This window comes from Acanthopagrus latus, chromosome 13 (assembly GCF_904848185.1).
Source record: "Acanthopagrus latus isolate v.2019 chromosome 13, fAcaLat1.1, whole genome shotgun sequence".
Lineage (NCBI taxonomy): Eukaryota > Metazoa > Chordata > Actinopteri > Spariformes > Sparidae > Acanthopagrus > Acanthopagrus latus.
The window spans coordinates 26099899-26126526 of record NC_051051.1 but is presented as its reverse complement, the minus strand read 5'-3'; the positions used below and the strand labels follow the sequence as shown (position 1 = coordinate 26126526).

Below are 26628 nucleotides of genomic sequence, written 5' to 3'. Positions count from 1 at the left end.
TTTAATAAGGACAAAATAATTAAATCCTGCTTCTGTTCTAGACTTTACAAGTGTTAATGGACCGAATGGCTCAAATTCTGACAGCGTAACGAGACATTTTGTGACGGTTGTGAAATAAATGAATCCACTGTTTTACAGCTGCTTCTTTCACAGTGTTAGCTTATGGGGAAAAAAGTATTTTTGGCCATAACGAAAACCTGGTTACAAGCCCGGCGCTCCACCCGAGGGCTCGGCAGCAGCCCGCCACAGAGAGCTGAAGCCCCGCCCCCTCCGGTTCCACTCATGGGACCTTATGCGATCAATCCTTTGTCTGTTAGTGGACGAAGAGAGACAATTTATTTATTGATCCTGTTTGAATTGTGTTATGAATCGCATGTGATGTTTGTCAGTCTGTCATCAAACTAATTAACCATCAGACTGAGAATATGTCACTATAAAGACGACACAGAGTCGTTAGTGTCGTCGTCTCCTAACTTAAACACTGTAGAGCTGCTCCTGTATATCAGCCGCTCTCAGAACGGAACCAGAACCAGCTCTCCTCTCACAGAACTGCCGTGGTCAATATGAGCAGATTTACTGTGACGTTCATCTTGTTTACGACCTTTTCTTTCAGGTTGGCTCCATGTTGGTGTTGGTGAGATGATGTAGTTCACTGAGCTTCTACACAAAACTAATTACAACAAGCTGACAAACATCATGTGTGAGATCCAGGACACAGTTCAAGTGAGACTGAAGGTGTTTCTGTCTCTTCTTTCACACCAGACGAAAGTTTAATTAAATAAGGTCCCATGAGTGCCTGAATTCAGCTCTCGAATCTGACAGACAATTGTTACATATTGCACCTTTAAGATGAGGTGGAGACCAAACTAGAGCAAAAACAGAGCAAATAAATAAACAAATAAAAAGAGGAGATGATCTCAGATCGTTCCTGCTTTAAAGAAAACTGACTTCTGCACATTCTCGTTGTGTTTCAAACTGTAAATTAAAGGTTTGATTCAGAAGTGTAAACAGACTGTGTGTGTGTGTGTGTGTGTGTTGTAGTGAAGCATCATCGTGTTGAGTCACTGTTCATCATGTTGTGTGTCTCTAACATGCACTGCTGCTTCTTGTTGTCATGTTTCTGAGTTGCGCAACGTGATCTGCAGCCGCTGCACACACACACACACACGCACATGCACGCACGCACGCACGCACGCACGCTCACAGAGATCCTGCCTTTGCGGAAGCCCGAGCAGCAGCCGAGGCGGCGCTAAATTAAATTAGCATACTAACTAGTTAGCTGTGCGCCGATGTGGATGGACGGGTGAGCGGAGCTTCCTGAAGAAACACACATCTTCTAAAGTCGAGTCTCCGCCGATTCCGGGCTCATTTTGTTGGGATCTTGCTGCCGTCCGCCTGCCGAGGAGATGGGGGACAAGGCGGGCACCAGGTAGGACGGCGAGGCTACACAGGCTAACAGCTAGTTAGCATCCCTTCTCACGCACTTTGCTAACGCTAGCCGAGCTGCTGCTGGCCCGGGCGGGGGAGTTTTTCTCCGCCTGTGCTGCAGAGATTTACCCGCTTTATGAGGAAAAACCCGGCACGAAGATGACCGAGCGTCCTCCTGGGTCGTGTTTGAACCGGCAGTAGGATGACCTCGTTCACAGGAGGCGAAGTTAGCACAGCAGGGTGGGGTTAGCTAACCGCGATACGTCTCCAGCGGACCGGACGGTGAACCAGCCTCCGATCAGAAATCTGTCAAATCTAGATATCTTGCTAATGTGCCTATTTTATAGCAATCGAAACAACAGACACACTAGTGAGACCTGCTGTTTAATCCAGTGCACTTGGATTGAGTGCAGCTGCCTTTGTTCACATATAAAATGAATTTTAGTGTTGAAGGCAGGAATTCCCACGGTGCCTCTCCAGCAAAATACGGCCGTGGTGGGCGGTATCGACCAATGGAAATCCATAGTAAAATGCAAGAGTTTATTGAATTAAAGTGCTGCTTGGTGGATGGTATCGGTGCCGATTTAGACGGAAGACTTAAGTTATTCGTAAAATACGTGGAGTTTAGTTCCATCTTGCTAAATACACACGGAACGTTTAAAATTTAAATATTTTCGGATGGAGGCTGGTGCGACCGCGAACACTGAGGGGCTATGTGGGTTAGCCTGCTACCAATCGAAGCTAATTTCGGGTATGTGGGTTCCGCTTGTGCTAATTGGCTGTAAATGTGTTGGGGCGAGTGTGAAGGCTTCTCCCGGTGATGAGACCTGATGAAGATGAACCAGTTCAGATCTGGAGTCAGTGTGAGCAGGTAAACAGTGGAAACGCCTCTGGCTCGGGTGCTTCTTGACAGATGAAGATGGTGTTTTGACACAGTTGAATATATTTACATCCAGACGGATCACTTACAGCCTCAGAGTGCTCCTGTTGTGTTTTTATACACCCCGTATTTATCATATCACTGCTGTGTTTGTCTGCTCTCCTGCCTTGTTTTGGTCTTTAACCTTAATCCAGATCTGATCACAGTTCAGATCCTGATCACAGTTCAGATCCTGATCACTGTTCAGATCCTGATCACAGTTCAGATCCTGATCACAGTTCAGATCCTGATCACTGTTCAGATCCTGATCACAGTTCAGATCCTGATCACTGTTCAGATCCGGATCACTGTTCAGATCCGGATCACTGTTCTGATCTTGCTTCCAGACTTCTGCGTTACAATTAATCTACAAAATCCCAGAACAACCCTGTATTTTCCCGTTGATCTGCTGCTCAACCAGACCTCATCTATTCGTATTTTTTTGTTTATTGCATCTGAAAATGTGCTTTTCCATCAGTGCAGTCTGGCGTTTTGTTCTCTCCATACTCCTGCACACTGGATTTTAATAAAATGATGACTGTGAGGATAAACTGCTGACTCTCGGCTTTAATCCGAAGCTGTTTACGTGCTGCGTGTTTGTTGTGGAGACAAAGAGCTGGTTATTTTACAGTTTGTGTGCAGAATTGTGCAAACGCTGTGTCTTTAGCTGCGCTCGTCGTCTTTAATCATGCCGTGATGGACAGATTGAAATCTATGATCAGGCCTCTCGCTGACATTTACTCCCAGCTCCGTGTTAACTTTCCTGCCTCGCTCTTTCTCTCCACCCTGAACTCCAGTCACTTCCTGTTAGGAAACAGGTGGGAAACAGGGAGGAGAGGAAACGAGCAGGAGGAAAGACAAACATTATGCAAACAGTGATGACTGTTGAAGAAAATGCTGATATCCCCTTCAGTGTGTGTTTACACGCCATCATACAGGAACTGTGTAGTGTGTGTTATCTGAATACTGATATCTCAGTGTCGACTGCTCCGTCTGTCATGTTGTGGTGATTATCTGACACAACAAACACACAACTGGAGACAGAAAGTTGAACTTCAGTTAACTCCTTCCATTTTGTACAGATTTTCACATGTTGTCAACAAATCTCTGAGGGAAACACTGTGGAGTTGTAGAAAAAGGCACCTTACAGTTAGTTTCATTGTTGGTTAATCTGCAGATGTTTTTTGCGAAGAAATCAACTAATTGTTGAGTTTATAAAATGTCACAAAGTTGTGAGAAGTGCTCATCTGGGTCGTTCAACGACAGTCACCCAGAGTTCAGGACTTTTCTCAGTTCATGTCACAGAATTTCTTGGAAGATTTTGTTCAAACACTTTTACACTTAATCAGAAACACAGTATTGATCCCAGTGGAGGAGGATCGTAATTAAATTGGATGTTTTCTACACATGCGAACACACTTTACATTTACTTTGTATGTTCTCACACTGCACGGTGTGAAAACATGAATTATCCTCAGCAGACTTGATGACTGGAGAGATTTAAATGTCGGACTGAAACAGATTTAAAAGAACCTGATTATTGAATGATGGAAACTGTGATGCAGTGGAAGAAAAACAGGCTCGCTGGGCAACACGTCACTGTTGAATTGTTTATGGTGATGTGACATGAGTGTTGCTGTTTCCTGTGTTAAAGGCTCGTTACAGTGAAGTTAGTGTGAACTTGCCACACACATTACACACTCAGTCACTATCAAACAATACCAGCAGTCATCACACAGTGTTTACAGTCGATATGTTGAGGTATGTGGTCAGCGATTCTGTCGCCCAGTGTGAGTTTTTATCCAGCGCCCGGCTCTACGCTCGGCATTGTTCTGGTCCGGGTCCGCCCGGCTCGTGTTCAGGCCTGTTTCCTCTTCAGATAGATATTTTGACTCTGCTGTTATTGGTCGGTTATTTTCTCATGCGACCACTCTGCTAACACAATGTGAAGTGTTTTTTTCTTCCTGAGCCCTGAATGGCTTTTTGCAGCACTTTTCTTAATGTGCCATGTTGATTCTGTTCAGTACAACAGTGGCGCTGGACCGGCTGAGAGTGATCAGCGTGACGCAGCCGAGTCGTGAAACAACTCCGTGCTTCAGTTTCTTCATTAGAACAAGCGTGGCCGGCCCGGGCCCGGTCGTCAGAGAACATTTGTTAAAGTTGGGCTTTCCTCTGCAGCAGAACTCTTCAGAGTGTCTGCAGCTCAGCGGGCGGCACCGGACTGAAGAACCATCTCTCATTCACACTGAACAGAAACCTGTCGCTCTCTCAGTCCGTATGTGTGAACAGCCTGAGAGGATCAGCCAGCAGAGATGTGAGGCTGGGGTTCGTTGTGGAGCAGCAGCCCGTGAATATCTTTAAATGTAATCAGTAAAATCTGCAAATCATCTCTGGGAACCAGAGAGAGACCAGAGCAGGACTGATACCATCAATGTGTAAAAGCAGAGCAGCTGTGTTTGGTGCCGGCTGAAGGCAGGACAGTGTTTTTGGGTTTATTTTTGTTGTTGCTGTTTTTTGGTTTCAACCCTGAAAACGGCAAATTGCATTAGTGAGCGAGTAACAAAATCAAAGCATGTCCTCCTGGAGATGAGCGGGGGAGAGAGGAGGCCTTATTCCTGACATGGTCCTGGATTTAACTGCGTGTTTGTCAGTTGTGAGTCGCTGCTGAAGACGACTCTGCTTCAGTCAGGACGAGCGTGACTGAGTTGTTCTGCAGCAGAACATTTACATAAAGTTAAACCTTTTATTAACGTCTCCAGGTTGAATTGAAAGGCGTCTTGTTGCATCTCCAGTGTTTGAAAGTCTGTGTGTGAACAGGATGTTTCAGGCCGTAACACCAGTACGACCAGTTTTATCTCATAGAGCAGCGACAGAAGTAATCTCACATAGTGCTGAAGCCATTAGTCAAGTGATGTTAATCACCAAACTGTAGCTTCAGCCTGTGAAAACAGACGGGACCCGTCTGCTGTTCACATGATCCTGTTTCAGTCAGTCCGAGATAAAAAACACGTATTCTTCTTACAGCAGAACTCTGAAGCTTCTGTCCACTTCGTTTTAAGAAATATTGTTTGTATGTTTCTGTTTCTTTCTTTTAGAAATAACTTGGAACAATATATTTGTTGTTTTTATATTCGGAAAAACATGTCAGACTTAAAGTTTGACTTAATTTTGTTACTGACTATAACGGCTGAGCTCAGGTTGTTCAGACGTCAGAGGTACGCAGCGTTTGAAGATCCTTAATAAAACACCAACACAGGTGCTGGACGAGTTCAAACCGTTAACTGTGTTCTGATTAAAAAGTAGCTGATATCTCTGAACGTAACGCTACGCGACAGATGACATGATGGTATCTGAATATTATTATGTGATGTCGAACTCATAACAAATGACAACCACCGCTGTATGATCGACACCGATAGTGAACCACAGAGGATCAGAGTGTTTTGTTTGACCTCAGGGTGAGGAGGATGTGGGCGATGACGAATCCATAGGAGACTAAAATACGGTAAATATTGTCACCTGGGCCAGAAAAAGATAAAGAGCCACAGAGTCAACAGAGTCTCTCTGAGAAGTTGGGAGAGTTTCAACTTCAAGCTTTTAGAAACAGCCACGCAGAAAAAGGCGGCGCTCAGAAAAATGATGCTGCAGACAAAATAAAGCATCAGATCGTCACATCTGAGCACAGTTTGTGCACCTTGGCCCTAAATGTTTTTGAATGAATTATCTGTCATCTTCAGTGTTTCATTCCTCGTGCACACCAGCAGGTTTTTAATGTAACAGGTGATTATAAAAAGTAACATCGTCTTTTGTTTCCTTCACACGAGCGGTTCGGTTGGTGTTGTTGAAGCCTGTCTGACGGCTTCTGTTGCAATGCCCGGTGGACTACTTGCTATGTTTAACTCTCATTAAGTCTGCGTGTCTGTGACGATGGCTGGTGAGTTAAATGTTATCAGGAGGGACAGGAAGGATGGGCAGAACCGCCAAAATAAGACCCATGTTATGAGGAAGTGGTTTTCTGTGGCCTGGGTTGAAGGTCGTGTTTAGGGATTTCCATTCTTCCTCTTGTGTCGAGCATCAGATGTTTTAACTGTTGATGAAGCCACTTCAAGGCTGATGTTGAGCAGGAAGATGAGTGACAAGTGTTTGTGGGCAGCAGCTCATCAGACTGAAGTGTGATGACTGCTGCAGAGGAAGTGCAGCGAGGAACCGGTCCAACGTGAGGAAGTGCCGTCGACCAGGCTGCAAGCGAGCGTCAGAGTCTGAGTTTCTCTGAGTCACTGCGCTCACAGTGTGAAGTTCACTCTGCCTGTTGTTTGGCTAATGAATAGCTGTTTGTTAGCTTAGTTTGGTGTCGAAACGTCTGAATCGGCATGAAACTGTTCTGATCAGCTCTGTGAACTCTGCACCAAAGGAAAGACGGTTTCCTCTGTGAGCAGAGGACACTTTGACCTGCTGCTGTCGACATGACATCTACATTTTGTATACAGTCCAACTGACGGTCCGAAGGAAGATACACAAACATGAACTATCCCTCATTTCACAGTTTAAACAGCGTGTGGTTAGTGTTGTCACCACACAACATTCTTCTTTCTGAATGTTAGCGGACTGAATGATTTAAATTCTGATACTGAAACGAATCGTTTCACGATAGTTGTGATGCTCATAAACAGTTAACAAAGTTAGCTAAAGTAAAAGAAGCATTCTTTGGGCCGCGGCGCCTCACGTGATGTCGTGATCAAACTGTTTGATCACTTCCTTCGTTTCCTGGAGACTTGGTGCTCACACAGTCCATCAACAGTTTGTCGTGTGGTTGCTTCATATGTTAAACAACAGGATTTAAAAGATAAATAATTCAATATACATAATACCGCAGTATAGCAGAATCTTTCAAAACTAATATCTTTAATTAAACCCACAGATGATTGTTTCCCCCGACTGAAGCTTCAGATATTCACTGTTCATTAACACTGAAGCTCCAGAGCCCTCACAGTTGTATTTTCTCTCAGACTTGCATCTTCTTTTACTCAGTGTTACTGCGTTTCATGAGTCCTGTTTCTCATGAGACTGCAGATTATTGCAGGTTTGATGTCACGGGTTGACGAGACGAGTCCAATGGGTTCATGTCTGATAACTGGACAGCGAGGACTGAACGCTGTCCAAGTTTATAGACAGCAGAGATTACAGCCAATTAGAGCTCATTAGTCTTTAAAGCTTTCATTTTTGTGCCAAAAGAATCCAAGTATTTGTTTCTTTCAACCTCGGGAACGTTGCATTTTTTCTTTTTGTATTGTTTTTTTTTTGCATTGGAAACATATAAACAACAGAAGAATCCAGCGGTGACCTCTGCGCCCCGGCCCCGGCCCCTGGATCTGCATCTGGAACATCTTACGAAACCTCTTTTATGGTATTATGGGACAAATCTCGCTACTGAAACCACAACTATTGTAATCATCAGAGGAATAAAGGAACGAATGACGACAAAAATAATTAATTTGTTGGAAAAACAAGCCACCATCTCACACACACGCAGCCCACAGCTGGATATAAAGCAGTTAAAATGATCCCGTCTGATAAAAACACTGGGTTCTTGTCCAGGCATGAAGCTTCACATCACAGCGTGCCGTCAGGGGGACGAGACTCTCCTCCGTCTGTTTATCTGAGCCGGCGTCCCTGCAGACCGACCTGCTGCAGGTGGATCAGCCGCCGCTCGCCGTTGATCCGCCTGGAAAGTTTTGGAAGCAGCCAGCCGAGCGTTAAAGCGTGTTTACACGCAGCCGGCTGTTTTCTTCAAGAGCTTATTCCCACGGCAGCCGGTCCGGCCTCACATCACACTCACGTTGTCTGCAGAGATAAACATCTGACGCTTGCGACAAGAGTTGTGAGCGTCAGAGATTGAAAACAGAGCGTCACGTTTCAGCTGCTCTCACGGGTTCAGATCCTGAGTCATCTCGGCTCGGGTCTGAGGAAGTTCAGCCGCTGTTCAAGTTTAAGCTGTGTTGGATCTCACATTGACATTTTAATGTACAACTAGAGCTGAAGCGATTGGTTTATTGATCTATCAGCCAGTCGAGTAAACTGTTTAATCAGATTTTATCACTGTAATCTGAAACTCTTTGCACTGTTGGTTTGTCAGAACAGGACAGTTGAACACCTCTTTTTGGGCTTTAGGAAGGAAGTTTTCCTGACATTTATAAACCAATATTACCAATACTGTATACCGATATTTTAGTTTGTTAAACACATAAATACAGGGAGGGATTGCAGTCGTTTCTGTTTTAAACCGGTACACCAGGAGGAACTTCAGGTTTAGGAACTTGCTTCATGTTTCTTGTCATTTCTCAACGGCCGCTGACATCAGTCGGATATCTTGTCAGTATCTGTGTCAACCTCCGCTTGTAGTAATTGCATCTTGTTGATGGATAATTTCTGCTGTTTCAAACTGTGAACAAATCTGCACAAAAACGTGAGGAAAGGGGCAGAACCTGAGTATATATTTTGTGTCATTTTAGTCAAAGAATCAAATCCAGTCGGTGATTCTTTCAGTCTGACGATCAGTGAATGTGTAAAGTGGCTGCAGTTGGATCTTCGAGTCACGTTGAGTCGGATTCTGATCTTGACGTTGGTTGTTTAGATTCTCAGGCCGGATGTGAAGAGTTAATCTGCGTCTCGTCTAACGCAGACACATTAAAGTTTGCCAGAACTGTATGATGAAAATTGTTCCCAGTGTTCTGCAACCAAAAGTATTTAGAAATGTTTGACTTCGTCACAGCAGCCGTCACGTCTTCTAACGCTGCCATGTAAGTTATGGTCCTGATTTACTGCTGAACATCAGTCTCCAGATTTCTGCCACCACAGACTGACTCCAGATTACTGACGAGAAAACGCGGGAAATTCTTTAAGCAAAACATTTTCCAAACATTTGACCCGGTCTGGGCAGATGGTCGCCCAACACCGAGTCTGGTTCCGCTCGAGGTTTCTGTCTGTTAAAAAAGCAGCATTTTCTCACAGCTGGAGGAAATGTTGGCTGTCTGTAAATAAATCAGAGTGTAGTTTAGACCTTTGCTGTAAAGTAATGATACACAAATAAAGATTGATTGATCTCCATAGTTGATCTGCAGCATGTGCTCAGCTCCACTCACCACCGCAACTAACAATTACTACTTGATTAATATTAATTCATGTGGCTTATAAAATGTCTTAATGGAAAAATACCTGTTGCACTTTCCAAGCAACAAGATCAGTGTGGTCACATAAAGGCTCCGGTTGTTGTTGCAGGTTAAATGCCTGTAAATTTACTTATTGTTATGAATCAATTAATCAATCAAGTGATTGAATCGCCATAGAGTTGGAAATGAACCATCGCTAGTCAGAAATGAACATAAATGGTCACAATAAAGTCAAACTATCAGTAACATACGACCAGTAACTGACGCTGGAGTTCAAACACTAAGTGACCAGTTCACGATTCTGTTTGTTTTGCTGCGTTTCATGTCACATTAATCTGAATGTTTGCTGGTTTTTCACTGTAGGTCAGACAAAACAAGACATTTAAAGGTGGTTATAGACATTTCTTACTGTTTAAATTGGTTTAACAGTGTAACTGATTGAGAAAATAATCTAAATCCATCAATGATGAAAAACGAGCAGAAACCAGATCCGGCGTCCTCCCTCCACCACAGCTGAGAGCTATTTGTAGAGTTTCTGCAGCTCATTACTGACTGTTTCTGTGTTTCTGTGTTTTCTTGGAGTCGTAGCTGCAGTTAAAAACACCACCGTGATAAACAAGCCTTTAGTGCCAAAACTGCAGTCAGAAAACTTGTAAATCATTTTTAATTTGTGCTTTGAAGTGATCTAAATATAACGGCGGTGTGGAAAGGATCAGCGTCTGTGACAGGAAGCAGCCATCAGCTGGAGCTGCTGCTCAGTTGTAAACACTTTATTGGCTGCTGGAACAGTGAAAGCAGCTTCGCTCGCTTCAGACGTTCCAGCAGAGCTCAGATGTTTGAGTTTCTCCTGAACGATTCGGAGGGTTTTTTTTTTTAACTGTTAGGAGAGGAAACTGCTGTATTTGCTGTTTCCTGTTTGTGTTGTGGTTCATGCAGGAAGTGACCATTTCACACGAATTCTGGAAGCCTCGATGGCTGCGTTCTGTTTGCACTCGCTTTATTACTCGTTCATGAAGCCGAGCAGGCGTCCATGTGATGTTCTGATCTGTACTGTGCTCATGATTATCCCTGAAGGAATATTTCATCCCTGGTGTCAACACGAGTGACCCGATAACGAGTGTTCAGCTTCAAACCTGTCATTTCACACCTGTGATCTGATCTCACTTCCTTTCTACATGCAAATAAATACGGACATGATGCTTTTAACACAAAGACAGAAATAACTTGAAGAATTTGTCAGCGTTTCAGAAAAGTTTGTGTCTCCTAACTCAACAACTCATTAAACTGAATGTTTTTTATATATTTTTTCTCCACTGTTGATGAAGAAGTAGCATATAATGTTTAAACTTGACATGTTAACTGTAGATAAAATGGTTGATATTTGCAGAAATGGAGTGTAAATGGTGAAATCAGTGTAAACGGTGTGTTCACACAGCTGATCAGTGTTGGCAGGTAAGATTTTAACACTTTAGACACAGAAGCAGACAGGCTGGTACAGACATGCTGCCACAAACTGACACTTTTTACAAGGAGACAAACAACTTCAGCTTCTGGTTTAATGCTGAATTTACAAGAAGGCACCGATGATTTTAGAATTTGTTGTAGCTGTTTCGCAAAGTTTGCGAAGTTTCACCTCATGAAACAACTTAAATTGAGCGATTTGTTAAGGGAGTCTGGTGATGTTTCAGTAACTAGTTCTGTCCGTCTCTAAGCAGAAAACCTGAGTGGAAGCGGCGAAAACTGAAATGATCAGACGTGTGTGGAGCATCGAGGAGACTGAAACCTTCCTCACATTAACACATGCAGCCAACAGAAATGTCGTTTTACCGTCACGTTATTTTTGTGCGGTGTTCTATCGTTTGCAGACACACGGACAGTTCTGCTCACAGTTATTAAAAGTTTCAGTGTCTCTGAGTCAGAGTGTCACATGCTTCAATATCAGGCAGGAAAATATAGCTTACTGTCTGTTCTGAGTCAGTTTTAACCAGACGAGACCACCTGAGCAGCCGGGTCTCGTCCACCTGCCCCCATTAAAACTCTGTGCTGACATCCCATAATAACCCGGGTCTTTTAGAGTGGGTTTTCCTCCCAAACCACTTCCTCCCCAGTTTCTTGCTGTGTTGAAATAAACAGTGGGCTTGTTTGCAACTGAGACGTTTCCTCAGATTATTTAGACAAACTGCTGAAACATCTTCACTGTTTTTTTTATGTTTTTTTTTTTTTTTCCTCCTGATGGAGACGAATGGAACCCAAACAAACGGATGACTAACACGAGTGTCTTCTGTCTCTTCCCTCTCGTCTTCTTCCTCTTTCCAAACCTCTCAGAGTTTTCAAGAAGTCGAGCCCCAACTGTAAGGTGAGTCAGACCTTTATTCACTCTGCAGCACCGTGAGGTCGAGGGAATACAGAGTAGAAGCCTGAGGAGCAGGATGCAGTAACGCCACCATCAAAACGGAAATACTCAAGCAAACTGAGTACTTGAGTTAATGTACTTAGTTACACTGACAGCTTAAAATAGTTGTTTTACCCAGTTGTTCTTAAGTGAATATTACTTTTGAATATCATGTGCAGTGTTATTATAATTATTGTTACTACTTCCTCTAACGTGGAGTTTTAGTTGTCTTGATTTGATCTGTCGTCTTAAAAGTATTTTGTTTTATTATTATTATTCTGCACTGATGTCGCGTTTACTCCTTTCACACTTTATATCATGACTGTGTTTGTGTGTTTTGTATGTAGAAACTCTGGCACCATATTTTCCTTCAGGACTAATAATCAATCTTATTTTATGATCTTTTGATTAAATAGGTCAGGCAGCTAAACATAGATGGAGTCAGATGATTCTGCTCGCTCTGCTGACTGAAAGAATCCATACATCTGTGTATGAGTCTGTAGTGCCAGACTGTGAAGATCATTTAGTGATGGTGGTAAACTTGGTCATCAGTTTCTGTTGACCGTGACCAGCTGATCCAGTCGTCATCTGTTGTTGGGATTAAAGTAAGTGAATAAAACGTGGCGCTGTGATTGGTCCGCAGGTGACAGTTTACCTGGGAAAGAGAGACTTTGTGGATCACCTGGACCACGTGGACCCAGTGGGTGAGTCGAAACATCTGGATGTTCGTTCATTAGTATTCAATCGAGAAGTTCAGAAGTTCTGAGGAAGGTTATTAAAGTACAATATTTGCTTTCCACGATTTCCAATTAGTTTTCAAAGCGTGGTTACAAAAAGACTTTGATACATTTTGATAAAATTTCTCTGTTAAAATACATTTTATAGGAATTATTTTGCAGACATGGTTGTATTTAAACAGGATTAATAATGTTAGAACCACTAATCCTTTGCATATGCTTTAAAGACTCATGTAACGTTGAGTTTCTCAGCCTCTCAGTGTTTTGTTTGAGCATTCAGGGCCTCCGTAGTGAACATGATTATGCCGTCATCGCACGGCACTGATTCGTCGAGGAAACTCTTCTTATGAGATAATAATCTTTATACTTACTCTCTGAAGTGTTTTGGACACATCTGCACAGTTCATTTAATGAAATACAGGATTACACCAACGATAATATTCTGATAAATGGCTGTAATTTTCTTAGGAAAGGTCAGATGGAGTCTAACACAGTCTGACTTCATCCTTTTTTAATCAGTAAAACTGAACTTCCTGAGCGTCTGTCTGAGTTACTGTTCCATTCATCCATCCTGAGACGAAGCAAATGTAGAATTGGGACTTTAAGTGAATCGGACTGAAACTAAATGTTCTCCCCAATCAAATTATGTCTGACGCTTGATGCTGACTGATGGAAGAAAAACTGAATAAATATTAAAATAGAGTCAGACGCCCCCAGAAAGGTTTCTGGATTTTGAGGGTTTAGTTTGTGTAACGTGAGCTGTCGACTCAAACGAGGATCCTCAGGTGTGTCAGAGAGCCTCAGGTAGGAATCAGTCTGGTGTGTGTGTGTGTGTGTGTGTGTGTGTGTTCAGCTCTTTAAGCTAGCAACAGTTTAACTCTGTGGACGGTGTTTTGTGATGACGGTGCTGTTTGTCTTCCTTCCTTCCTGCTGACAGATGGCGTGATCCTCGTCGACCCCGAATATCTGAAGGACCGGAAAGGTACGACAGCTTCCTCCCGGACTTCAAAGTGTTTCTTATGAAAGCGGGTCAAGTGAGGTCCGACAGTCGGGTCACTTTAGGATCCGGCTCCAAGTGTTTGAAATATGTCAAAATCGTTTTTATTTAAAAAACACAGATGGCGGATCACTGAAATCAGCCACTTGTTTAGTTACTACTTGCTGATGAAAAGTTCCCTCCTGTAGTTTTTATTCCTGCAGCTGCAGCTCAGTGAGCTCAGACCAGAAACAAACACAAATTCAATAAACACAATAAAAACAACAGAACACTAACGATTATCCAACAGACGACAGGTAACATTTCTGAACCACTGATTAATTCACCAGTTTCTCTTCCTCCTCCTCCTCTTCCTCCTCCTCTTCTTCCTCTTCCTCTTCTTCTCTGTAGTCTTCGTCACGCTGACCTGTGCGTTTCGATACGGTCGTGAGGACCTGGACGTGTTGGGTCTGTCGTTCAGGAAGGATCTCTACATCTCCACCTTCCAGGTGAGAACTGACGACATTTACACAACTACTCAACTTAAAGGGCAACTCCACCAAATGTACACATTAAAGTGTGTTTACAGGTTTCCTCTGTGGCTCCAGAGGACGCTGCATGTAATCCTGTGATGTGACTCAGTGACTCAGTTGCATTGTGGGTAATGTAAGCTAACATGTAACTCCTACAGCACTGTTGGTCAAGTTATGGACAGTTTAAAAACAATAATTGATACGGCAGAAATGTCTTTACATCTGAAAGCCTACATTACCCACAATGCAACTGGGTCACTGAGTCACATCTCTGGATTTGATGTAATTGTACTTATTTTCATAGTGCTTCACACTTTTACTTCATATCAACTCAAAAATCAAATAGTTCCTTTAACATAAGACTATAGAATATGTTTTTCTCTGAATGAATCCATCCAACATTTTTATCCGAGTGCAGCTGAAGTGGTTCGTTTATCAGTCATTTGTTTAACAATTATTGTGGCGTTGTTAAGTCTTTTGTTTACATCAGTGTGGGAGCAGCTTCACAGCTGGTTTCAGATCAGCTGCTTTTACCTCTGAATGTATTTGTAATGATTTGTAATAAAGTTGAGGTTTGGACTGAACAAACACTGTGAACGCGACACTTTGGGACTTTCAGTGGATTAATGGAGAAAACAATTAGCGGATGAATTCAGACTGAAAATGCAGAATAGTTCAAACTGAGCTCCACCTCAAAAACCTCAACAGTAAAATCCTGCTTTTACATTAATGACGAGTCACGATAATCTAATGACATCAGACAGAAGAGGGCAGCAGTCACAGCCTGCAGGGACACTTTACTGATCAGACTTTGTTAATGTTTTCGATACAGGACTTGTGACTGTAACTTGTGATGAAGTATTTTACAGTTCTAGCTGAGTAAATATCTGGAGAAACCTGCGAAGTTAACAGGACATCTGAAGGCTGAATGTGATGATCATCTCTGTCTGTGTCTCAGGCCTTCCCTCCGGTGCCTGAGGAGAGGAAACCCAACAGCCGGCTGCAGGAGAGGCTGCTGAAGAAACTCGGCCAGCATGCACACCCCTTCTACTTCACTGTGAGTCACTGCACGTTTCCAACATGGCGGCCAGGTGTAAGATGGATATTTGTAGATTCATGTCGAGCGATGAGAGAGAGACGATGTGTGAACAACAGAGGTGTGGAAGATTGTGCCTGTGTCGATCATTGATGGTCCGACAGTGAAGTTGTAAAGTAACGCTGCAGCGTCGTGCCTGGAGTTGTGGGCAGACGTGAGGCTGATGTTCTGTTGGAGGGAGGCAGTAATCAGCAGCCAATGATTTTAAAAAATTCTACCAAAAAACAGTTCTTTGAAAGGGAACATCGTGGGGAACACGTCGGATTTTGGATACACAGGTATTGAATATGTGCAGCTTTTATATAGTAGACTGTTGTATTCTGATTATTGGAGGGACTTTCTAAATAAAGGTGAATATAAATGAAAAAGTAGCCGTGTGTAGTAATAAAGAAGGTTGAGGGCACCGTAAATTGAGACGCATTTGAGTCTTGACAGCTGAGTTGGAATTGAATTGTGAGACCAGTAAAGATTTAGACATGTAGTGAACAAGACATAAAGATGTTGGATCAAAAGAGACAAACCACCATTTTTTGTTCATGAACCTTTTAAAGAAGTCAGGAACTGAACCTGCGTTTTGATTGGAGGAAACGACTTTATTCACAAAACTAGGAAGTGCAGCTGCAGCTTCTCTGATAATCGATTTAATGCTTTGAGGATTTTTTAAGGAAAAAAGCTGACTCAGAGAGTTTTAATGTGTTTTTCTCAGGTCATATTCTGCTTTTTGGGTTTTTCATGTTCCTTTATTGTATTATGAAGCATTTATGTGCATGTCCACACCAGATGTAGTTACTCTGCCCCACAGAAAACACTCGAGCATTTACTGGTGTAACTCATGTTTGTTACAATGAAACTGGCTTTATATAAATACATATTTTATATATGTATTAGCAAATATATGCAACTGTTCTGCTGCCATGCTTACCAGCTGTAGCGGCGTTATTTTAGATCACACTACCTTGCTCGGCGTGGCCCGCCCTACTCTGCCTCTGATTGGCTACATCCTGCCAGTTAGATAATCTGCAAGTGAAACTCTCACCAAAGATTGAACGGAGGCCAGATGTCTCACTCTGTAGCTAAAACGGCGCGTTCAAGACACCGTGTGAAAAGGCTGCAGCAATGAAACGTGAGAATAATAAAAGTGTGAACCTGAACATTAGCAAGATATGAACTCTTTAGATGTGAATTATTTCTGGTTTCTAATCAAGAAAATAATAAACAGATAAATCAATAATGGAAATAGTCGTTAGTTGCGACTCTGCATGGAAGCACTGAGTCAGATGAGAGAACAAAGTGAGTGAAGATTATTTAAAACTTTATTTGTCGGTGGCTTCATGACAGTTTTTATCTCAAACAGTTTTTGGGTGGTGAAGAGGCGCTCTGCACTTTGTTTTATTATTTAGTCTGTAGTTCCTGGAGCGTTTCAGTCAAAAAGGGATGACTGCTCAGCAGATTGTCTCCTTTGCATTTATTCAAACCCGCTCGTTCAGCAGTCAAATTTAACACAACGACTGTGTGTTGTTGTTGTTGGTTCCTCCTGTGTATTAAAATCAGCTCTTCAGAAGTTGAGAAATGTAAACAGGAATTTGCACAAAGTCACTTTAAGATGTTCGGCTTAGTTCCCAAAGCTGTTTGACTGTAAATGATATGACGGGGCTGTTTTCACAACACTGCCTCAGGCTCTGGATGGAAAACCATGTACGGAGAAAATAAGACATTGTTTTGTGGCGCAGTGTGGAGCTGTCTGTGAACACTGCCCCTAGTGTCGGTTTGTTATGTTATTTATGCTGATCAGTTAGAAAGATGGTGTTCTTCAAAGTTTCACAGAGAAGCTTCAACACCAAAAACGTTCAGATGTCATAAAACAGAAAAGCAGCAAATCTTGAGAAAGACACTGGCGTCAATTACTTCTTAATATTCAGCAAGAAGTTGGTTGTAAGTCACCGACATTATGATTAATAACAAAACCACACCAACTCAATTCAGGATTACAAGTCTGTGACTTCATGCAGATCCAATAAAAATCCAGATTTGGAGGATTTAGATATGTTGGATTTGATACTGGATTAGATTGATTGAATTAAAGGGGACTGTTGGCGGAGGTATGCACTCTACTGAACTCTGCAACTTCAACTGAATGAAGTAAAACCACTCACTTTTCTTTTGTGCTTCAGATTCCTCAGAACCTCCCATGTTCAGTCACTTTACAGCCCGGTCCAGAGGACACTGGGAAGGTAACACACACACACACACACACACTAACACACACACACACACACACACACACACACACACACACACACACACACACACACACACACACACTCTTTGCACAGCTATCCTTGTTAGGACATTGACTTCCATTCATTGTGGACAGCCGTTTTCTAACCAGGATGTCACATCAGGACGGACTTCGGTCCCCGTGAGGTCGACTGTTCCTGAAAAGGAAAAGGTCGCAAATTGACCACAAACATGCACACACACACTCAGACCTTCACCTTAACCGCTGACCCAAAAATCAGCTTATTATCAACTGAGGATGCAGCTTTTGTCCCCAATCGTGCAAACTGTCACCAATTAACTGGACTTGAATCTGAAATGTCACACAAATTAGGCTGAGTCAGAAACTAACCCATCGATGCTTCTTTTGACATCTTCTTCCAGGAAATCAGTTTTAAGTTATTACTTCTTTATGCAGATGATCTTGAAGTAAAAGATATATAACATAAATAAATCCAGTAATTGAAGTGCAGGATCGTTCAGACAGATGTGTTAAAATATCTTTGTGTCTGTGCTGAACTGTGAAAACTGCAGCTGAACAGAAAACAGGATTCTGTGAGTCTCAGCAGGTTTAAATATAAGAATATAATGTAAGCAGCTTCCGTGTTGTGTGCTGAGTGAATCCAGGTCGTGATGTTGAACCTGTCGGCCGTCTCTCGTCTCTCTGCAGGCCTGTGGCGTCGACTTCGAGATCAGAGCTTTCTGTGCCAAGACAATAGAAGAGAAGATTCACAAGAGGTGAGTTCACAGAGCGCCGAAAAACACGTCAGAGGGAAACGGTAGTTATTTTAGATCCAGAGTTACGACGAGCAGATCGTAACTGAGAACCACACGAGGTTTTAAATCTGTCTGTGCGTCAGCAGGCTGTGGATGAGGGCTTTTATTTTGTAGACACGTTAGGTGAGCTGACAGCTGGTTAAAGTCAGGAGCAGGAGGTGTTTCCTTTAGGCCTGGACTGTTTTCAATCCTCTGAGTGTGTGTGTGTGTGTGTGTGTGTGTGTGTGTGTGTGTGTGTGTTTGTGAGTGACGAGGCGACCAGATTGAACTCAAGTGTTGAATGTCTGCAGGAACTCGGTGCGTCTGGTGATCAGGAAGGTTCAGTACGCTCCAGAGAAGCCTGGTCCTCAGCCAATGGTGGAGACGACCCGCAGCTTCCTGATGTCTGACAGATCCCTCCACCTGGAGGCGTCTCTGGACAAGGAGGTACACACACACACACACACACACACACACACACCTGCCTGACAGCTGGTTTGTCATGTTTGTTTGGACAACGCAGATGTACACAAGTGGAGTACAGAGTTAAATGTCAGATCAGTCACAGGAGACTGTAACTGTGCTGCTGAGAACATTTGTGTGATTCTAGACTTTTATTTCTAAGTAAATACTTTACTTCCACCACTGGGGTGTGGAAATTAAATATCACACACGTCAAACTGTCTTTTAGTTCTGGTGGATTTTTTTATCAAACCTAATAAATGTCTCTTTTCCCATGATGCTTTGTGTGTAGCTGTATTACCACGGAGAGCCCATCAGCGTCAACGTTCACGTCACCAACAACTCCACCAAGACCGTCAAGAGAGTGAAGATCTCCGGTACGTTCCTCTGCCCGCCTCTTCCTCTTCCTCTTCTTCCTCTTCCTCTTCTTCTAAAAGTGACGCCTTCATGTGTCTTTTGTCCAACCAACAGTCTGAAACCAACAGTCGTCATTCACCGTCAGAAAGGAAGAAGAAAAGCAGTAAATCCTCACATTTAAGACCCTGTGACCAGATGATTGACAGCTTTGCTTTACAAAAATGATTAATTGTTAATCAAAATAATTGGCAATCAAGAATCTGGCTTTTGGAATCTGTTGGTTCGACAAAAGAAGAACTCTTCAGGTTTAACAGATGATGAAAATGTCGTCAGTTGCAGTGTTACAAGAGTTATTATGTTCCAAAAGTGTGCAGATCAAAACAGAAACAGAGTTGGAGAACGAACGATTTTTCATTTTCCTCATATTAACACATGAAACCAACAGAAACGTCTGATTTCTGTCATGTTTTCCATCTTTTGACCGTTTGAACTGTTTTAATGAGAAACTCTTCCTGACAGGAGAATTAGCTCCACCTGCTGTTTGTCTCCATCAGCCAGTAAACTCAGCAGGAGTGGACGGAAACAAACATTTGTCAAAATGTATATTGTGTTTTGATGATTCTGCTGTTTGATGCTAACATGCTAACTCGTCTTCGTCTCTGCAGTGCGTCAGTATGCAGATATCTGCCTGTTCAGTACTGCCCAGTATAAATGTCCAGTGGCCCAGCTGGAGGCAGAGTAAGTCCACTTCTCCCTTCACAGATAAACTGTCAGAAAAAAGAAATTATTTTTCAGAAGTCATAAAACACCTGAAGGGACGTGATCTTCAAGTCATAGTCGGCCTCCAAAGTCATTATTTAGAAATTCAAAACAAAGACAAAATTGAATTTGACTGAATAAGAAACAAAAAAGGGAATCAGGGCTGGATTTAACTGATTAAGTAGTTTTAAAGAGACAAATTGCTTTAAACTGGATACAAACTAGATTAAAGTGTGTTTAACTGGTTTTGTTTGGCTTGAAACTGGTTTAAAAATGGAAAATAACAATTAAAAGTCAGTCTGTGCTGAGTGGGCGGGGTTTACTTGACCAGTGTGATTGACAGCAGCGTGTCGTCTCCATAGTGACCAGGTGTCGTCCAGCTCCACCTTCTGTAAGGTGTACACTCTGACCCCGACGCTCGACAAGAACAGAGAGAAGAGAGGACTCGCTCTGGACGGGAAACTCAAACATGAAGACACCAACCTGGCCTCCTCCACCATGTAACTCTCTCACACACACACACACACACACAGTGCACAGGTGTGTGTCTGCAGTCACGTGACGACGGCGCTCTGTTGTGTGTTTCAGTGTGAAGGACGTCACCAACAAGGAGGTTCTGGGGATCCTGGTGTCCTACAGAGTCAAAGTGAAGCTGGTGGTCTCCCGTGGAGGGTACGACACACACACACACACACACACACACACACTGCTGACATCACTTCCTGTCTCGCACTGTTTCCTGTAGATGTCATCGTTAGTTTTGGGCTCTTCTTTCAGACTCTACTTAAACATTTGTGGCTGAGCTGCACTCACATTTAGATCTGCAACGACTAATAATCGCTGACTCTGGTAATCAATTAAACAGCTCAAGTTCTCTGATTTCAGCTTCGTCTTTAATATTTTCTGTTTTTATTTACCTCCTCTCTGACAGTAGACTGAATATCTGTTGGTTGTGGATGAAACACAGAATCAATCAAATCAATAGACAATAACAATAATGATAATAGAGGGAAGTTTGAACATCTGTAACTCTGATAACGGAGCCGACAGTTTAAGATGAACCTTCGTTAAGTCGATGTTGAAAGTCACGCAGATTGAGTGTTTCTGTGTGACGGTCAGGACGGATTTACATCAAATCCTTTATATTTGATTGGGTCACATGAAGGTCGGCTTAGTGAACACTGAGCTGGATGTATCCAGGTGTAGAGGACCGCTGGCCTCCACCAACACCTCCATCACCTGAGAAATCAACACACCAGACCTCCGCCACCTACATGCACCTCCTGCGGACGTAGTAATGGACGTAGTTGCCGTGGTTCCCCACATCGCATTTGATCAGATAAATGTATCTCACAGCCTTCCAAATTAAAAATGGGTCACACATTTTTTCGTTACAGGAGGAAAAAGAGAAAAAAACAACAGAACTTGTGTTTTTATTACATTAAACATGAGAACGGCTGCAACTACTGATCATTTTCTTGATTAATCGATTAATTGTTTGGGTTATGATATTGTATAAAATGTGCATCAGTGTTTCTTTGTCCAGTGTTTTGTTTTGTCTACCACACAAACATAATCTGTTTGCTGGCAGAGAGGAAAGAAACCAGAAAATAATTATTCAAGCCAAGAAATCAGTGATCAAACGGCTGATTGGTTAGTTCATTAAATTGGTAAACTGGGTGAAGTTGGGACAGAAACAACCGTAAACGTGGGAAATCATGGCAACAGTTTTCACTGATTTTCGTTAAGTTAACACATCTGGAAAGCTGATGGATAAAACAAACATCTGTTGTTTGCATAACAAACATGAACGCCGCCCGCGGTCCTCCATGTTGGTGCAGCTCAGCCTCGGCTTCCTGCTTCGTGCTCTAACTTCCTGTAGTCAGTGTCAGTTACCGTGGAAACCGTCTGCCTGCTTGTTGCTGTAGTAGCTTGCACTGTAGGTTGTGAACGTGTCGTGCTTTTCATTTTATCTCCCCTCTGTGTTTTTGGCTTTTTGTGTGGCTCCCCCCTCTTCCTCCTCCTCCTCCTCCTCTTCCTCCTCCTCCTCCTCCTCCTCCTCCTCCTCCTCCCCCTGCAGGCTGCTGCGAGGCATGTTGGAGAGGTAAATGTGTCAGAAAAACACAAATCTGCTGTTTCTGTGTCAGTTCAGTGCTTTGAACCAGTTTAAACCAGAGACAAACTGCTTCAAACTGGTTTGAAAACATTTAATACTTTTACATCAAAGTAACTGGATAAAAATAAGATCTTTATATTTTATATATTTGATCACATGTTTATTGATGTTGATACAAATTGAGCTCTCCCTCCATGTTTGCCTGATTGTGTCTTGATAAATCAGCTGTGACTCCATCAGTAGATGATCATCAGGGTGGTGTTGAACTCACCGTGTGTAGTTTATGATCTGACTTCCTGTCTGCTGCTGTTTCTCAGAGACGTGTCGGTGGAGCTTCCCTTCATCCTAATGCATCCTAAACCTGTGGAGCCGCCGGTGTCCCGCCCACAGTCAGGTGACCTCACACACACACATCCTCTTTATGTAACTCTCTCTGGCCTTTTACATCTTTGTCTTTTCTTTATCATGCTCTGAATTTCCATGGAGACGCGAAGCAGTTTCCATGGTAACAGCGGTGTGACATGCTAATGCGTGTGCGTGTGTTACAGCTGTGCCGGAGCTGGACCCCCCCATCGACACCAATTTGATAGAGTTCGACACAAAGTGAGTATCAAGTCTTCTGAAGAGTGTTTGGAGAGGGAGAAAATTAAACAACACAACTTGCTGATCTTTGTAATAATCTGAACTCTGGTGGATTAGAAACAGGAAGTTGTGATTTCTTGGTACTAACGAGCCGCCTCTCGGTCTCACAGCAGCATCTCCCAGGACGACGACTTCGTGTTCGAGGACTTCGCTCGCCTGCGGCTCAAAGGCGTCGTCGACGACAAAGACGAGGACTGCTAGGAGCTCGCCAACCCTTCATACGCTCGCTTCGAAACCACCACACACAAACACACACACACACACGCACACTTACACACACACTCCTACACTTCACGTTACATTCCCCGGTGGAGGGGATGGATGAGGGCATGTTTGGACGGAGGTGGTGTTCTTCCTCTCTTGCTTCAGCCATTCGTCACGCCGCCGCCGCCATTTTTCGCCGCCGTCTTCTCCATCTGTCTCCTCTGTTTCTCTTTTAGCTGAAGGTTGAAAAACTGTAACATGTAAAGCAGCTGCAGGACATGTTGGCGGTGAGGCTGCGCTGTTTGTTTCTGTGTCGTCAGGGCGATCAGGCGTGGACGGGAACATGTGAAGGAATGATGTATGAAGAGTCGCAGCAGCTGCAGCGTTCGTCCTCTTTTATTTTGAAACCTTTTTTTGAATGTCGACCGTTTCCGCGGCGAAACAAACAGAATATATATTTGAAACATAGAAAAAAAAAAAATCTTGTACGAGCAGTTGAGGTCTGTGTTGAGTGGTGATCGCCGTTTTTTCTTCAAGTAAATACTGTAGATGATTTTTACATCATGGCTGCAAGAGGAGGAAACACACACACACACACACACACACACACACACACACACACACACACAGTCTTACACAGGCGACTGGAGTTCGATTTCACCAGCATCCACTGTCTCACGCTCTCGTCACGCTGAAGTTTGTCATCGCGTTCGCTCAGTTGTTTCTGTTTAAGAAACGTTCCAGCGCTCATCGAGTTGTTTCAGTTTCTTTAAAACTCTTTACGTCTTTGTTAAGTTTAACAACACAGCAGGTCCGGTGAGGAAAACATCACCAGGAACGTTTTTCTAATTCGGGATTTCAGATGATTTAAACAAAATAAACCCTGAGGTGGAAAGTCTGGTGTAAATTTAACAAGTTCCTCAAATAACTCGGCAGTGTGACGTTTACTGAACATCAGTTAAAGAGGAGGAAATATTACATTTGTTGACTTAGATTGAAAATAAGAATATAAGAACAGCTGTTTGATATTTAGAGAAGAAAGTTGTGATGTTATGAGAATCATTACTTTAGAAGTTGTAACATCACAAAACTAATGTTGTAATTTTACAGGCAAAAACTTGAAATATTTCTAGAATAAAGGCTGATTTTTAGAAAACGTTCCCAGTGAAGCTCTTGAAGGAAATGACTCACCAGAATACAGTTTGATTCTTAAAGCAGGTATTTATTTTTACTCTTGGCCCCGTCAGGTTTTAACTAGTTGTTGGGAGTGACGCTGCCCTCTAGTGGCGCCTGTGGACAACAGCTGAAGTTTGTTTTCATCGCATGATTGATGTTCAAATCTAGTTTGATCGATTTTCAATCAGCAGTTGAATTCTGGACACCCTCAGTCCAACAGAACAGGTTCTTCTCCTTTGAGTCTGTTAGTCAGAATAAATCCAGAACCTCACCAGACTTCTTCTTCTTCTGCTGCTGTTGTTTTCCTGTCGCCTCTCCAGCTCGTGTAGCTGCAGGTTTGTTCTTCAGACAGGGAAGTTAATCGATCACAGATGAGGATGAAGCGCTTCATTCTTCTGTCTTACTCACCTGACTAACACTAGTGTGTTGAGCTAAAGTTTTCCACCAGTTAAAGTCAATAAAACTGAAACAGTTAAACTGTTTTTTCAAAGTCACGATTTAATGATTTCACCTTCTGCTTCTTTCTGAACACCAAACTGTCTTTGTTGCTTTAGAAGGTTAAAATAAAAACCTCGATCGTGCTGGAATCGTTTTTTAAACTCAGATCAAACTTTAGACTCGAGTCGGACCTCGAGTGACGGAGATATTTCACCTTCATCTGGTTTAAACTGCTCTGGTTTCTGTTCACTCGTCTGTTTCTGACAGTAAAACTGGATTTCTCTTCTGTTCCTGCAGCACCTCATCAGTTCTGAAGTGCTTTAAATCTGATTCTAAATCTGTTTCTACTGTGAGTTTTTATCCAATCACAGAGAGCCGTCAGCTGAAAGCGCCTCTGACTCGACCCGGTTCAAACGATCAAACTGTCATCGTCCGCTCGTTAAACAGAAACACTGCTGCTGTTTGTCTTTTATCATCATCTCTCTGTTTTAGATCCTCACCGACCCAAAAACACTTGGAGCGAATCCTGAACGTACATTCAGTGTTTTATTTTAAAGAGATCGAGCTGCAGCTTGTAATTTAAGAACCACAGTAAACTGCATTGTGCCTTCAAGATCTTACTGTTGCCAATAAGACGTCTTTTAATCAGTTTTAGTTTGGTTTTAGTTTTTAGTAGCTAAACGAATTTACAGATTCAGTTTGTAACTTTTTTTTTTTTGTTAATCAGCTGAACTGAAGGAACCTCCTGTAAGTCGATAAAAAGGGAAACGAAATGCCAATTATTCATGAAAATTCAGTGTTTTTGTCATTTTCAGACTGTAACTAAAGTCTTTAAATATCGAGATCATTTTGTGATAATTATTATAAATTTTGCCAATGAAATTCAAGCCTTAGCTGTGAGTGTTTCTGCCCTTAATTCTGTCTGTCGGTTTTGAATTTAAGAATATTATGGTTACATAATAATAAAAGAGTCGACTCCGTGACATCTGAGCAGTTCAGTGTAGTAAAAAAATGCCATGAAACGAGTTTGACCGACTCGGGAACGACGAAGAAGTCGACCTTTCTTTTGTTTTCAGCCAAATGAACTCTCATCAAATTCTGGCTTTGGTCCCATAAAATGAAAACTTCATCGTCAGAATAAAACGCCAAAAAAGATAATTTTGTGAAGATTATCGATACTTTTACACGTGAAATTCTGCCTGAATTCTGCCTGTCAGGCTGATGTCATGAAGTCGAACTGTGACTACTTGATGTAACTAAGCTGGATCCGGTGAAGAAGGCCATGAAATGTGTCGAAAGCCTCAGGAACTGTGAACAAGTCGGACGTTTTTTTATTTTCTTTTCCTCAACTTAATCGCCGTAAGACTTCTCGTAGAGCTACACTGCAACTTCTTCTCTTTAAAAACAAACATCAGTTTTATCTCATTAGACTCGGTGTTGTGAATTATCGCTGTCATGAATTGCCTTTTTTCCTTTGACTTTAACCTTGTAGATTACGTTTCATCCTCTGAAGGACTGAATTTCTTGTAAAATGAGAACGAACTGTGTCCTGTGAAACGTTTTACTGACTTCAGTCAACACATTTCTGATATTTCAGCTGATTTCTCTCTTGTATCTTACTTCCTGCACGGGTCCAAACATCAGTCTTATCGTCAGTCTTTAAGGTCGATGCCATGTGACAATAAATGACCAAATTAAACACATTTGAAGTGCCATGAAAACCTGCGATGAGAGATGTGAGTGAACAAACAGCAGCAGTGTTTCTCTTCAGGTCCACCACATGAACCTCCTGCCTCGTCTTCTACCGGATCATCGTCGTCATCGTCGTTTAGTTTCATCGTCTTCGTTCAAACTCAGATGTGATGTGAAGGACTTCGGGTTAATTCTCCTCGACTGGATCTTTTTTCTCTGTATGTTCATTCTTAAAAAACTTTTAAAAAAAACAAAGATGGCTGAAAGTAGTTCAGGGCTTTCTAGCGTTTGTTTTGTTCGTCGCCGTCAGATTTGTCTCTTAACGAGTGTTCTGTTAATTTTCCCCCCAATAAGCTGCACAGATCAACATTTCACACGACACAAGAGCACTGCACTTTCATTGGACGAAACAAACCCACAGAACTGCAGACGTTTCTGTTTTGGTTTTTGTTTTTTTTTGGTTTTTTTGGCTTATTTCAGGAGACAAAGAAGAAGAATGTTG

The 26628-nt window shown here is 42.5% G+C and overlaps 1 protein-coding gene across 2 annotated transcripts; it reads left to right on the top strand.

The window, feature by feature from the left end:
• Positions 1-1098: 1098 nt before the first annotated feature.
• On the top strand, positions 1099-26364 carry LOC119030992 (arrestin red cell). 2 transcript variants are annotated; one of them, XM_037119036.1, is made up of 17 exons: positions 1099-1429; positions 11839-11869; positions 12549-12609; positions 13580-13624; positions 14030-14127; positions 15110-15208; positions 17419-17478; positions 18195-18262; positions 18592-18727; positions 19035-19119; positions 19765-19837; positions 20221-20358; positions 20447-20530; positions 21939-21962; positions 22292-22368; positions 22523-22577; positions 22727-26364. In XM_037119036.1, exons 1-17 carry the CDS (start codon positions 1407-1409, stop codon positions 22815-22817), a joined length of 1248 nt encoding a protein of 415 aa, XP_036974931.1. In that variant the 5' UTR covers positions 1099-1406; the 3' UTR covers positions 22818-26364. The 2 variants fall into 2 exon arrangements, with proteins under 2 accessions (XP_036974931.1, XP_036974932.1); XM_037119037.1 differs by lacking the exon at positions 21939-21962 and having other exon boundaries at positions 1102-1429.
• The last annotated feature ends 264 nt before the right edge of the window (positions 26365-26628 follow it).